Consider the following 14,722-nt stretch of genomic DNA (forward strand, 5'->3'; position numbering starts at 1 on the left):
CCCACAACTTGGCGTTTCATCTTCTAGGGTTAGGTTTCGGGATGTGAAGGGTTTTCCATTGTTTCTCAACAATAAATAGGCCTTCGAGCCTCATTGTAACACAATTCGGAACAGTTCAGAAGCATGTAGCCGCCACATCTCTTCTCAGAGATAAGCTACCATCGCCCTAGCTGGTTTCTTTCCATTTCTGTTTGTAAGCATATTTCAGTATTTTCCATTAATGAAATGAAGTATTATTTCCGCTGCATCTCTGTATTTATGGTTATCGCATCTCTGTGTTTATGGTTATCTCTGTAATCTATTGCGTTCCTGTCTAAATCTGGATCATTACATCTTTGAATAAGAAAGTTCATGACTTATTTATTTACTTGTCTTCAACAATAATAATGTGTTTTGAATATGAGCTTCCTTCCACTTAAGGCTAGATTTACTTGTTTGGCAATTAATATGATGTATGGAGCTCTTGATCTTATGTGATTAATTGAAAACATTATGCTCCATTTGGTTTCTTCACTCATATGAAGTCTAACCCTAGTTTGTTAATGAAAAATTCCATAACCTAGAAAACACATGCCAATTATGATTGATTCAACCAATTCCTCTCTTTATTTCTATTTATGATTTTACGATATAAAATCTAAAGTATTATATTTCATTAAATATCTGAAAATCAAATAAAATATACCCTTTAGCTTAAAAAAGGTAACTCTAAAATAAGAGAAAAACCACAAAAGCTAAAAAAAACACTTTTCAGTTGCTCCAAACAACAATAATGTTTATAAGCAGTATGCCTTAAAATTGCTTCTGCTTGGCTAAGAGCTTGTCTTCCTCGAACGCAACGAAACAGATTAACATCCTAAAATTGCTTCTGCTTGGCTAAGAGCTTGTCTTCCTCGAACGCAAGGAAATAGATTAACATCCCAAGACCCAGAGGCATCAGGAGTGAAACCTTGCCCCCTTACGGACCACCAACGAGTTATTTTAAGTGTCGTGGTTTTCCTTGAATAACAATGACGAGTTAGCTTGCATTCACGAATAATGCCAAAAATGATTGTCCTCACTGCTCGTTTGACAATTAAATTATGGTAATTTTTCCCACCATATAAAAACAATAATATTTATATACCATATTAAAAAAAACCAAAAAATTTAAAATGGAATACTACACTCTCAAATAAAAAAATAATTTTTTTTTAATAAACAATTAAAAAAAGAAAGATATAAAATTTTACAAATTGTTTGATGCATAAATATTATATATGTTTGATAAATGGTGAATAGGTTATTATATATAATCCGGTGAATCGATAACCTATTTGAAGTAATACGGAAGAAATTTAAAAGCAAATCTTTCCATTACCTTTATAACATAAAAAATATATCCTACAACTTAAAAAACAATACATTAACACCACTTCAAAATTTGAGAGCAATGAAATCTTTGCCTACAAATTCGAATGCCCGAAATTTTAAATTTAATCGATTCGCAATTTTCTGGTTTCGAAGGGCTGTTGAAATCAATAACGATATGGACGGGTAGTTGATGGTTTTCCATGGAGCAGTTTATAGTTTTCTGTTATCGTATTCCCCCTTCTTGTGCGCATGCTCCGGTGTGGAATTCTGAATTCTTCTCCGAGTATGCATTCCAACTCAATATTTCTGCCTCTACTCCATCCCTCTGTAATTTTTTTTACATCTTCATATGCTTGGCTCAATCTGGGCATTGTTTTATGACTTTTCATTTCGTTTATCCCGGCCTTCATGAATCCGGGATTACATCATCTAGCCTCTGCGCATTGATAGGCGATTACAAATAAGGTATGCGTTTATTTTTGGATAGTCTGGTTTCTTATCTAAATCAGCGTTGAATGATGGCAGAACTCCGTGTAAATGATTGATGTCTTTCAAAGAAATATTTCTATGAATGCAAATTTAGATCACTTTTCAGTGTAATATATTTTTTTGGTTTGTTAGTTTATGTGATTTTTGATGATTGGAGGATTAACCTGTATATTGAGTTTTGATGATTGGTCCTATTAATTTGTGGATTGAGTAGTTGAGTAGCAGTAATCCAGAACTATTTAAGCCATCAAAATCACCATTGCCTGGGCCATACTCGTTCCTTAACATAGCTGGATTTTTTCCCATAAAATTTTGAGCCAGTGTTCATGAAAAAAAAAGTTTTAAAAAGTGACCTTTACACCATGAGTCTTTTAACGGAACACCCTGTCACCTGAACATTCAGTCTAAAATATTTTTAATGAAAAACAATATACCCTATTTATAATCATTGCTCAAAAAGGCTTATAGTTACTGTTTTAGAATATTCTGTCTTTGCATGTTTTTCTTTTCAGTATGAAAATGAAAAATGAAAATGAAATATTAATGTCCACGAGACTAGATATAGTCTATGGGACCACTAGCTTCCTTGCTTTTTGCCTTTTGCAATTCAATCCTCTTATTATTCAAATTAATGATGAGCTGACCCAACCTTCTAATAGTCCCCTCACTGAAAAGACAATGCCAAGGAACTGATGTTAACATACTGTGCTGTAACTGTCTGATGTCTTTGAAAGCATCACATTCCAAAATGAAATGTTTTTCCGATTCCACTGCCCTAGAAGTGCAAAAAATACACACCCGTTCTTCCCAAGCTTCTTTAGGTCTTTTCCACCACCTTGTTTTGCACCGTAGTTGATGCGAGTTAGTTCTTAATTGAGCAATAAGAATCTTTGCTCTCCATGGAATGCTAACTCCAATGTACTCTTTTTGTTGGAGATCACAAGTGGGGTTGAATTCTTGAACATAGTACTTCTTTTTTCTACCCAACTCTTTTCCCCATATACGCTTACGAAACTTCTCCATAACAAAACTCTTTAAATCCTTGCTATTTGTGGGACATGCATTGAGGTAAATATTCCATTTTTACATCCATTTGTTGTTTTGTTTCATCCATGGTTTCTTTCTTTCACTCATTCCTTCATTGTTACCTTTTCCCATTTGCTCAATTCTTTGTAGATACCTTATGAGACACACCATAGCAATTGCTTCGATGGAAGTTGCTCTTGTTTCACTCAACATTATCTCATAAGAAACCGAAATTTTTATTTTAAACTTGCTCATGATCAAGCATTTTTGGATTTTCTCAATTTGCTTCCATTTTGATCTAGGGATGCTCCTAGCTCACAATTCACACCCATATAATATCAATGGACAAACTAGGAGCCCAAAAAGCACTTTAATTGTTTTCCAATCCCATAACTCTGCCTCTCTACATATGTTTTGAAGAGCATATACTGCTTTCCACCCTCCTAAAATTCTCTTCTTTTTGCAGTGCTCCCAATTAAGTTTGTTGTTGAAATCAATCTCAAGGTACTTGTATTCATTTACTTCTTCAAGAATGTTGCCTTCAAAGAAAAACGTATGTTGGCTCTGCTTCTTTTTATTTGAGAAAATCATTATTTTGGTCTTGCTGGTATTGACTTGCATCCCCACTACTTTACAAAAATGCTCAAGGGCATATAGATGCATTTGCAATCCCTGGGCCGATTTAGCAATCAATACAAGGTCATCAACATATAAAAGAAGCTTTATCACAAACTCCCCCAACCAAACACCATCCCCACCTTGCAGATTTAGCCACTCTTCCAATTTATCAATATATAAACCAAAAAGAGTAGGGGATAAAGGGCAACCTTGCTTGACTCCATTGTCACTTCTAAAGTTTTTTGAAATGCCTGTTGAAGTTCTAATTTTGACTTTCACCTCCTAATAAAGCCTATGGACAACAACTCTATAATGAAAAGGAATTTCAAGTTCTCCCATTCTACTCCACAACTTATCTCTAGGGACCGTGTCAAAAGCCTTTTTGAAGTCAACAAAGCAGCAAAATACTTCTTCTTTGCCCTCCCAAACCTTTTCAATAATGTGTCTCAACGTGATACCATGATCTATTGTAGAATGTTTCGGCCTAAAACCTGCTTGCCCTTTTGCCCTCTTTTCTTTGACTTCCGCCCACTTACTGATTCTATTTTCTACCATGCTGCTGAAGAGCTTTGCAAACAAAGGATTGATCATAATGGTTCTATAGTTGGAAGGATTATTAATGTCTCCACTTTTAAAAAGGGGTATTGCTAGACTAGTTGTCCAATCTCTTGGGAATCCTTGCCGAATGACGTTGTTGAATATTTCCATGATGTGCGGTGCAAGAATGTTCATTCCCCACTTTAGATATTTTGCTTGAAGTTCAACCAAGTCCTTTGCCTTTCCTATTTTCAACTTCTTAATTCCTGTCTCTACTTCCTGTAATGTGAAAAGCTTTGTAGTTGTGTTGATCTTGGGAGGAGGCTCCTCCTCTGATTCTTTCTCATAGAGTTGTCTTGCATAGTCAAACCATTGATTGGTTGTAATATTATTTTCAATTTGCTTCTTCCTTTGTTGAAGTTCTTGCCAAAAAAGCTTTGGGTTATTCTTGCCTAGATATATTAACTCTTCTCGCCTTGTTTGCATGAACTCATTTTTTTTCCTTTTTAAAATATGCTTATATAGCTTTACATTCATCTTCTCCTCGCTTGCCTTTTTCAAGGTTTTCCTTGCCATTTTGCATTCCTCATCAAACCAAGCATTTACAGGAAAATAGTTTGATTCAGATTTCCTACTTTCTTGCTCTTTTGCACTTCTCAAGTGCACTTTGAATGATATTTGTTAACTCATGACTATTGGGGCTTTGGGAACCACCCTTCCCCTTCTGAGTTCATCTCTCCAAGATTGCTTTGAAGATAGTGCAATTTTCTTGTGTTAGAAGAATTTTGCTTCTTGATATCGATTGCCGAGAACATTGGGTTTTCCTCCTATGTTGTCTTTCTTCTAACCAAGAAAGCTTTATATAAATTGGGTTATGGTCTGATTTTAAGTCCCACATATGCTCTCCAATCTTAACTTCATCTATCCTTTCTATCAAGCTTTGTGAACAAATAACGTAGTCAACAACACTTGCACCATTGTATGTGTTGCAAGTGAACTTCCCAGACCTTTTCCATTTATCTAGACCATTGTAGATAATTAAGTTGAAAGCACCACACAACGTGCAACACTTACAAAACTACAGGACGATGCCTTCGTCTATGAGAAGCCACTTGTGGAGGAATATACCAAGGTTGCGAGGACTTGCACCTGGCTCCACAACCATGGAATTTGAGCCTAAGTGGGGGAATATCACCACCTTTGCTCAATCATTGAACCAAGATCCAGTTGAAAACTCTCAGCCCAAAATATTTAGTTTCGAGGAATGAATTAGTTTCAAGTGATATGTTTTCTCTAAATCAAATGTATTGTGTATTCATGCCATTTCAAATTGACAAAATAAATGGGTCAAGCCTAAAATTTTGAGATTTGTTTTGCTTTCATTATGTGGAACATAAATTAACTCTTATAAACGTCTGTATGAGGGATAGGATTTAAAGGACAAGCTTCTTCCTTCAGGTTTTGAGGGTGGTTAGGTTCCACTGAATCCATCACTTGCAAGATTGAGGATAACAATTTTCATGAAAACAATTGCAGAATGAGAGAAACTCTACCATTAAATTCACTCAATAATGCCATTTTTTCATATGATATTGACAGTCTTTCTCTGACTATCAAAAAGGCATGATATACGTTGTATTTCTATGAGCAATAAATGACATTTGAATTGCACTAGAGTCTTGGATTTTTTGTTTAAAATTATGGGACATTCTGTACTTGCTGTTGAGATCATAAAATAGTGGATCTATAGTGGAATCTGTTAGGTCCCTATAATACTAGTGATTACCCCATTACTTTTGTCATTGTATCCCTTACTGTCATTGTTGTGACCCTATTGTCCTCATATTGTTATTATTGTGCACCCCAGAAGCCCACTATTGTTATTTATGCAGCCTTATATTATTATGGTTAGGTCGGCTTGGGTTATATTGTGACCCCTTAGATTCCTATATATAGAAATGAGGTTTTGTCATTTGAATCATCCAAGAATTATTCATTTGTGTAATGTAAAGGAGGTTGCCCCCTTGAAGAGGCTTATTTCGAAGGCGTTAATCTCTCTTTTCTATCTTTTTGTGAGCTGGTTTCATAACATTTGGTATCAGAGCTTTGGATTCTAGGGTTTCACTGCTCCAAACAGGTCATCGTGGCATTTTCGCTATAATTTTTTTTTTTTTTTTTCTGCGACGTTTCAGAATCTAGGAAAAAACCCATTTCCGAAGACATCACACTGAACCTTGGGTCCAAATTTCAGATATTTTCGCACTACAGTTTTGGAGATATGATCTGAGGAAGTTAGGGTTTCTGCAGGCTCCTGAATTACATCCCAAACAGGTGACCTTGGGAAAATCGTCATAACTTTCTCTCTGAGCATCAATTGAAATTTCGTAAGAAGTTACAGAAAGAGGATGGCCTGTAGTTTTTTGTGTATCTATTTCAGGTCCTAAGGTCAAAACAGTGATACCTGGCACTTCGTACAAGTCGCTCTTGTGAAAAAGTATATAATCAGGTCATCTTGGGAGATTGTGCATAACGTTTTCTTCAAGAATCAAATTTTGATCAGACTGGTGGCATTGGAAAGAGGACGCAGAGAGCTACCGCAGGTCCGAATTTCAGAACTGGAAGATCAGAAATTATAGAGATACATCAGATTCAATATCGAGCGCCTACAAAGTGAAAAAAAGGTGTGTATTTTTTTTTAAATATTTGCATAAGCTTTGTTTGAAAAATTAGTTTGAAGGAATTCAAAGGGCATAGTGAAGCATTATTATCGGTAATTGATGCCCCGAAGAAATAAAATGAAAACACCTAGTAAACAACCTGAAAGCTGTAGCATGACTCATGAAGAAGAGGAAGAAATGATAGCATGGAAGCTAAGATGGATGGTATGAAAACATTGCTACTAGAAAGGCCTCCTAATGGAAAAAAGGTAGGAGAGGAAACTCATAATGGGAACAAAAAGAATGTTAATCATGAATTGAAGAATGACAACATGGAAGATTTGAAGAAAGACATTGAAGGATTGAAGGAAGGTTTGACAAAGTTGCTACAAGAAAGGCTTCTTAATGGCAAAAATGTTGTAAAGCAAACTCATGATGAGAAAAAAAGAAATGTTAATCATGATTTCATAGACTCTAACATTGGAACAAAGACCCACCATGTTCCAAAGATCGATATGAGGAAGTTTGATGGCAAGGATCCCATAACATGGATACTACAGATGGAGCAATTTTTCGATCTCCATAATGTACAAAACACACAAAAGGTACACATTGCAACTTTATATTTGGAACCAAACCAGTTTTATGGTATCAATGGCTTTGCTCTGGTAAACAAATTGTGACTTGGGCAATTTTTACGGAAGAAATGACAACACATTATGAGGATACGAAAAACAACACTTTTGTCTTTGAGGTTTTTGCGAGTTTCATCATTATGTAGATTATCTTCCGGATACATCGCATTAGGTTTCTTTTTGATTGATGTTTCGAACCAACAACGGTGGTTCATCTTTAGGATGTGAAATATTATGGAAAGATTGTTCTCATTGTTCTAAATAAATAGAGATGAGATGCTCAGCCATCTCTGCATCTCTTTAAGAATGTGAGGTCAGTCTTCTTCTTCGTTAAGAGCAATCTGTGTCGTTCAAATCTGTGAACTTCTTTCATTATCTCCCTTCTGTATTGGGTGATTATTTTGTCTTTGAGGTTTCTGCGAGTTTCATCATTATGTAGATTATCTTCCAGATACATCGCATTAGGTTTCTTTAAATAGAGATGAGATGCTTAGCCATCTTTGCATCTCTTCAAGAATGTGAGGTCAGTCTTCTTCTTCGTTAAGAGCAATCTGTGTCGTTCAAATCTGCGAACTTCTTTCATTATCTCCCTTCCGTATTGGGTGATTATTTTGTCTTTGAGGTTTCTGCGAGTTTCATCATTATGTAGATTATCTTCCAGATACATCGCATTAGGTTTCTTTTTGATCGACGTTTCGAACCAGCAACGGTGGTTCATCTTCAGGATGTGAAATATTATGGAAAGACTGTTCTCATTTTTCTAAATAAATAGAGATGAGATGCTTAGCCATCTCTGCATCTCTTCAAGAATGTGAGGTCAGTCTTCTTCTTCGTTAAGAGCAATCTGTGTCGTTCAAATTTGCGAACTTCTTTCATTATCTCCCTGCCGTATTGGGTGATTATTTTGTCTTTGAGGTTTCTGCGAGTTTCATCATTATGTATATTATCTTCTGGATACATCGCTTTAGGTTTCTTTTTGATCGACGTTTCGATTCAGCAACAGTGGTTCATCTTCAGGATGTGAAATATTATGGAAAGACTGTTCTCATTTTTCTAAATAAATAGAGATGAGATGCTTAGCCATCTTTGCATCTCTTCAAGAATGTGAGGTCAATCTTCTTCTTCGTTAAGAGCAATCTGTGTCGTTCAAATCTGTGAACTTCTTTCATTATCTCCCTTCCGTATTGGTTGATTATTTTGTCTTTGAGGTTTCTGCGAGTTTCATCATTATGTAGATTATCTTCCGGATACATCGCATTAGGTTTCTTTTTGATCGACGTTTCGATCCAGCAACGGTGGTTCATCTTCAGGATGTGAAATATTATGGAAGACTGTTCTCTTTTTCTAAATAAATAGAGATGAGATACTTAGCCATCTCTGCATCTCTTCAAGAATGTGAGGTCAGTCTTCTTCTTCGTTAAGAGCAATCTGTGTCGTTCAAATCTGTGAACTTCTTTCATTATCTCCCTTCCCTATTGGGTGATTATTTTGTCTTTGAGGTTTCTGCGAGTTTCATCATTATGTAGATTATCTTCTGTTGCTGGTTCGAAACGTCGATCAAAAAGAAACCTAATGCGATGTATCCGGAGGATAATCTACATAACACCACTTTTTTTAGCCAATTGATAAACTTCAAACAAAAGGGTTCAATGAGGGAGCACATTGAGGACTTCCAAAAATTGAATATAAGGGTAAAAGATATTCCAGAGGAGCATAGGATTGATATGTTCATAGGGACTTTAAAGTATAACATCCAACATGAGGTTCGCCCTTGGGGACCTGACTCATTGGAGAAGGCATTCAGGTTGGCAAGAAAAATGGAAAGCAAAATTATGGCAACAAGGAAGCCTACCACTCACAACTATAAGGATGGAAGTGTTGTTTCCCCCAGCCATCCACAACCTACAAGGTTGATACCCCAACAATTTGTTGGCATTATGATACAGGTGTTGTCCTTGATGGCAACTCACTCAGACGAAAGATCACGGTGCAACATGATCAGACTACAAAGAATGAAGAACGAGAGGTATACACAGGTTCACCTTGACAAAGGAGCGTATACACGCAGGCTAACAGACCAAAAGGAGCATATAATGTACACACACACTTTCACAGAATGAAAAGCGCGTATGTCTTGGAAAACTAAGTTTTGGTCCAAGGTATTTGGTCCATGGTATTTTGATCCATGGTATTGGTCCATGGTATTTGGTCTGAGGTATTAACCCTAGGTATTTGGTCCAAGGTATTGGTCCTAAGTGGTTTTGGTCCATGGTATTGAGAAAGGCCTAAAACTATATAAGGAGGAGAAGATCATTAGGCCAAGGTGTGCAAGGCGTGCATGTATTGAATATTTGATGAAGTGTGAGATCCAGTATGCAGGTTATGGGCTTGTGATGCTTTGCTTGATCTGAACTAAGGATGCACCTATGTGGATGATGATGATGGATGACGGATTGGAATCTTAAGGCTTGGAATGTATTATCATTATGTGATTTGGTCATGGATAGACTAGATCTGAATACTGACGCATGTTTTATTCTGCAAATGGTATGATCTGGGTATGACTGAATTCTGAAATCGCTGTGAAGTTTTTAAGTTAGTATTTGCAGATCTATACGCGGGTTCGCTTTGGTAAAAGTGCATATACACGCTGGTTCAGCTCTTCAGAGTAGCGTATACATTATGAAATATGATATCTGAATTTGCAGATGGTTCTAGTGGTTGTTGCAGAGTTTTGGGTTTTGCTTTGTGTTCTGGTGACTGTGTTTTGATGACAGGCTTTCAGTGATTCAGTTCTGGGTGATTCAAAGATTGGTGATTGAGTATTCAATGATTAGTTAATGCAATGGTTGTATTGCAGTGGTGATTGATTTTGAGCTTTAATGTTGTTGATGGGTCCAGTATGAAAATTGGATGAAACGTCGCCTTCAGATTATGTTGTTGTGTTTCAGGAGTATCTAGTATGAAAATTTATGAAATGTGGTCCCTGGAGGAAGAGAGAAGGTCGTAGCCTTCTGTAGGCCGGTGCCTACGTATTGGTAAACATATCGGCCAATACAAGAGCCAGGGGGTTGGAGCTCCCTTCCAGTAGCAGCTGGAAAACGAGTGAAGGTTGGAGCCTTCAGTAGGCCGGCGCCTACGTACTAGTAAACATATCGGCTAGTACAAGAGCTAGGGGGTTGTAGCTCCCTTCCAGTAGTAGCTGGAGAACGAGAGAAGGTTGTAGCCTTCTGTAAGTGGGTGCCTGCGTACTGGTATGAGTCTGCGCCAATACAAGATTGTAAACAGGTTTTTCTTATATTAAAAGGAAGACAGCAGCAGGTGGTTTTTGTCCCGCATTGGGTTTCCACCTTATATCTTGGTGTTCATGTGTGTTTCTTATGTGTGATGGTCTGTTCTGTTTTTACTGCACCTGGTTACTGTTTATATGGTTAATGAAGTACTGATGCACTGATTAAAGATCAACATATGATGAATTAATTGAATCATAAGTTTGCTGGATATACGCTAGTTGCCTTAAATACAGTTGTGTGTACACGCGAGTTCCCTTCACTGAAGTAGCGTATATAAATCTGATTATGGAAATGAAAAAGTTATTGATTTGCTAATACTGATTCACCCCCCCCCCCCAAGTATTATTTCCAACAATTGGTATCAGAGCAGGTCCTTTGGTAGAAGCTTGATTGCTTGAAGGAGATTTGTAGAAACAATGGGAAAGAAACTAAAGAAGAAAGTGCCTCAGAAGAAGAACACAGCTCAAAGGAATAGTGACAGCAGGAGAAGCAGGGATTCAGATTCCGAATCACCTCAGGTTGAAGAAGCATCAGATAAAATCAGAGATCAACAAGATCTATTTAACAAAAGGGAGTGTGCCATCAAAGAAGAAGTTAGCAGATTAAAAGCCCAGCTGGAGTGTGCCTTCAAAGTACGTCAAATACTGCAGGATGAAGTGATATCATTAAAAAATAAGTAGAATGAAGAACTACCTCAAGCAGATAAAGAAAAAGAAAATGAGATTCTCAAATTAAGGCAACAAGTGGAAGAAGGAAGAAAGTCTGAAGAAATCTTGAAGAAGCAATATCTGGAAAAGGAAGAACAACATCAGGTTGAGGTAAATATCTTAAAAAGTAAATTAGAAGAAAAGGATAAACTGTTACGATTTCAAGATAGTACTAAGATCGTGGATGATATTCTTAGTAGTTAAAGGTCTCCTGCTATCAAAACTAGTCTTGGTTTTTATGAATCTGTTGAAGGTGAATCTAGCTCACAGGGTGAGGCAAGGAACTCTATTGCAAAACCTGAAATGCTCAACAAGGAGATAAGAGGTCAACCCCATCAATAATCAAGGAAAGAAATCCTTCAAAGAAAATCTTTTAATCCTAACTGTGGAAGTGATAGTCGGTTATTTCCTTCAAGGAATAATGTTGAGTGTTATGTATGTCATAATCTTGGACATGTTGCAGCGAGATGCAGAAGTAGAATGGCTCAAGACCGTCGAGAAAGATCGTCACGTTCCAGGTACTCTAAGGGATATTGTTTTGCTTGCAATATATTTGGTCACAAAGCCATTGATTGCTATAGAAGGAATAGGAAACATATGAGATGTTATGCTTGTAACAAGTTTGGACATATAGCAAAGGAATGCATGAGCAAAATTCGGCCACCATACCAAAGGGAGAAAACATCATCACAGTCAAAGATATGGAAGAAAAAGGAAGTACAAGTACAGTCAGAAAAATGTGGCATAGCAGAGTATACAGACATGATAGACTCAGAGGGAGCTGAAAGTGTGAAACTTCAATGTTCTAAATCTCATATGCAAGTTTCATGAACACAAGTCGCGTATATGTGTGAGTTCGAAGCTACACAGTCGCGTATATGTTGGTTTGAGGAAAAGCAGTGGGACAGACTCGAGAAAAAGGATTTGATATGGTTCAATCAATTATTTGCTCTGTTTGATGATTGTTAAAATCTGCTGATGATATCTGGAAATATGTTGGTACTCATAAGATGTTATTTAGAAGTGATTTTGATCCTCACAAGTTAACTTGATGTATATCTGAGTGATGATGATGCCTCGATACTTCTTGCTAATATATGCATGATCAGATCTGGCAATGAACAGATGGAACAGGTTCAGGGCGAGCATATGCTTCGAATAATGCATTGTTGGCATTATGGTTAAAAGTCTTTGGTGATGATGCTTATGTGGCTAAATGATACATCTTGCTATGATACTTGGGGTCACATTGTTGGTATTCAGATCAAATTCATGGATGATCACTTAAGTGGCATATTATTGTTGGTTGGCCAAGAGAATGGTATTGCAGGTTATAGGTCTGGATGCTGTTGACAGATGCTTATGGTGCAGATCATATATGGTGTATGATAGTTGCTGATGACTATCATGGTCTTGTTTAGATTGCTGGTTTTTGTTATAAAAGTCATGCAAAGACCTAATTTGTAACCCCACTTGCATGGGAAGGATGATGTAATAATTTCTATTTCAGTCGTGTATAAACATTTGGTATATCCCCACTTGGTTGGGTGGATGAGTAAAAAATGGGGTATCCCCACTTGGTTGGGAGATTGATGTATGAGTCATTGGTGATAGGAAGGTCATACTCACTTAGTTGAGTTGTAGAGTCATGTTATTCTTTTGAAAAATATTTTTGCAGACTCTGCATGTGCTCAGGGGGAGCATGGATGGATTGGTACATCTTAACATGTACAAAGGGGGAGCTCAATCAGAGATTTCAGCATGTACTCAGGGGGAGTATGGACAGCATAATGTATATCAAAGGGAGAGAATATCTTGGTCTGCCCTTTGCCCTTGATGTCAAAGGGGGAGAGTGACTTGGTGTGGTTGTTGCCATCAAGTCCAAAGGGGGAGATTGTTGGCATTATGATACAGGTGTTGTCCTTGATGGCAACTCACTCAGACGGAAGATCACGATGCAGAATGATCAGAATACAATGAATGAAGAAAGAGAGGTATACGCAGGTTCACCTTGACAAGGAGCGTATACACACAGGCTAACAGACCAAAAGGAGCATATAATGTACACACGCACTTTCATAGAATGAAAAGCGCGTATATCTTGGAAAACTAAGTTTTGGTCCAAGGTATTTTGATCCATTTTATTGGTCCATGGTATTTGGTTCGAGGTATTGACCCTAGATATTTGGTCCAAGGTATTGGTCCTAAGTGGTTTTGGTCCATGGTATTGAGAAAGGCCTAAAATTATATAGGGAGGAGAAGATCATTAGGCCAAGGTGTGCAAGGTGTGCATGTATTGAATATCTGATGAAGTGTGAGATCCAGTATGCAGATTATGGGTTTGTGATGCTTTGCTTGATCTGAACTAAGGATGCACCTATGTGGATGATGATGATGGATGATGGATCAGGATATTAAAGCTTGGAATGTATTATCATTATGTTATTTGATCATGGATAGACTAGATCTGAATACTGACGCATGTTTTATTCTGCAAATGGTATGATCTGGGTATGACTGAATTCTGAAATAGCTGTGAAGTTTTTAAGTTAGTATTTGCAGATCTGTACGCGGGTTTGCTTTGGTAAAAGTGCATATACACGCTGGTTCAGCTCATCAGAGTAGCGTATACATTATGAAATATGATATCTGAATTTGCAGATGGTTCTAGTGGTTGTTGCAGAGTTCTGGGTTCTGCTCTGTGTTCTAGTGACTGTGTTTTGATGACAGGCTTTCAGTGATTCAGTTATGGGTGATTCAGAGATTGATGATTGAGTATTCAATGATTGGTTAATGCAATGGTTGTATTGCAGTGGTGATTGATTTTGAGCTTCAATGTTGTTGATGGGTCCAGTATGAAAATTGGATGAAACGTGGCCTTCAGATTATGGTGTTGTGTTCTAGGAGTATCCAGTATGAAAATTTATGAAACGTGGTCCCTGGAGGAAGAGAGAAGGTCGTAGCCTTCTGTAGGCCGGCGCCTACGTACTGGTAAACATATCGGCCAGTACAAGAGCCAGGGGGTTGGAGCTCCCTTCCAGTAGCATTTGGAAAACGAGTGAAGGTTGGAGCCTTCAGTAGGCCGGCGCCTACGTACTAGTAAACATATCGGCTAGTACAAGAGCTAGGGGGTTGTAGCTCCCTTCCAGTAGTAGCTGGAGAACGAGAGAAGGTTGTAGCCTTCTGTAGGTGGGTGCCTGCGTACTGGTATGAGTCTGTGCCAGTACAAGATTGTAAACATGTTTTTCTTATATTAAAAGGAAGACAACAGCAGGTGGTTTTTGTCCCGCATTGGGTTTCCATCTTATATCTTGGTGTTCATGTGTGTTTCTTATGTGTGATAGTCTGTTTTGTTTTTACTGCACCTGGTTATTGTTTATATGGTTAATGAAGTACTGATGCTCTGA

At 37.5% G+C, this 14,722-nt stretch overlaps 1 protein-coding gene across 2 annotated transcripts in view; it reads left to right on the top strand.

The window, feature by feature from the left end:
• Positions 1-1,415: 1,415 nt before the first annotated feature.
• LOC149169061 (uncharacterized) overlaps positions 1,416-14,722 on the top strand; it is a 228,999-nt gene continuing 215,692 nt past the window's right edge. Inside the window, exon 1 of one of the 2 annotated variants that reach the window (XR_016259363.1) lies at positions 1,416-1,818. Coding sequence is in view for 1 of the 2 variants with exons in the window: in XM_089427017.1 (XP_089283143.1) it covers positions 1,603-1,636 (34 nt within the window). In the remaining variant the exon portion in view is untranslated. The remainder of the gene's footprint in view (positions 1,819-14,722) is intronic. The other variant, XM_089427017.1, reaches the window with a different exon arrangement.

The sequence above is a fragment of the Pinus tabuliformis genome, chromosome 4_2, assembly GCF_031772625.1.
Source record: "Pinus tabuliformis cultivar Carrire ecotype Pingquan chromosome 4_2, CPIR1, whole genome shotgun sequence".
NCBI lineage: Eukaryota > Viridiplantae > Streptophyta > Pinopsida > Pinales > Pinaceae > Pinus > Pinus tabuliformis.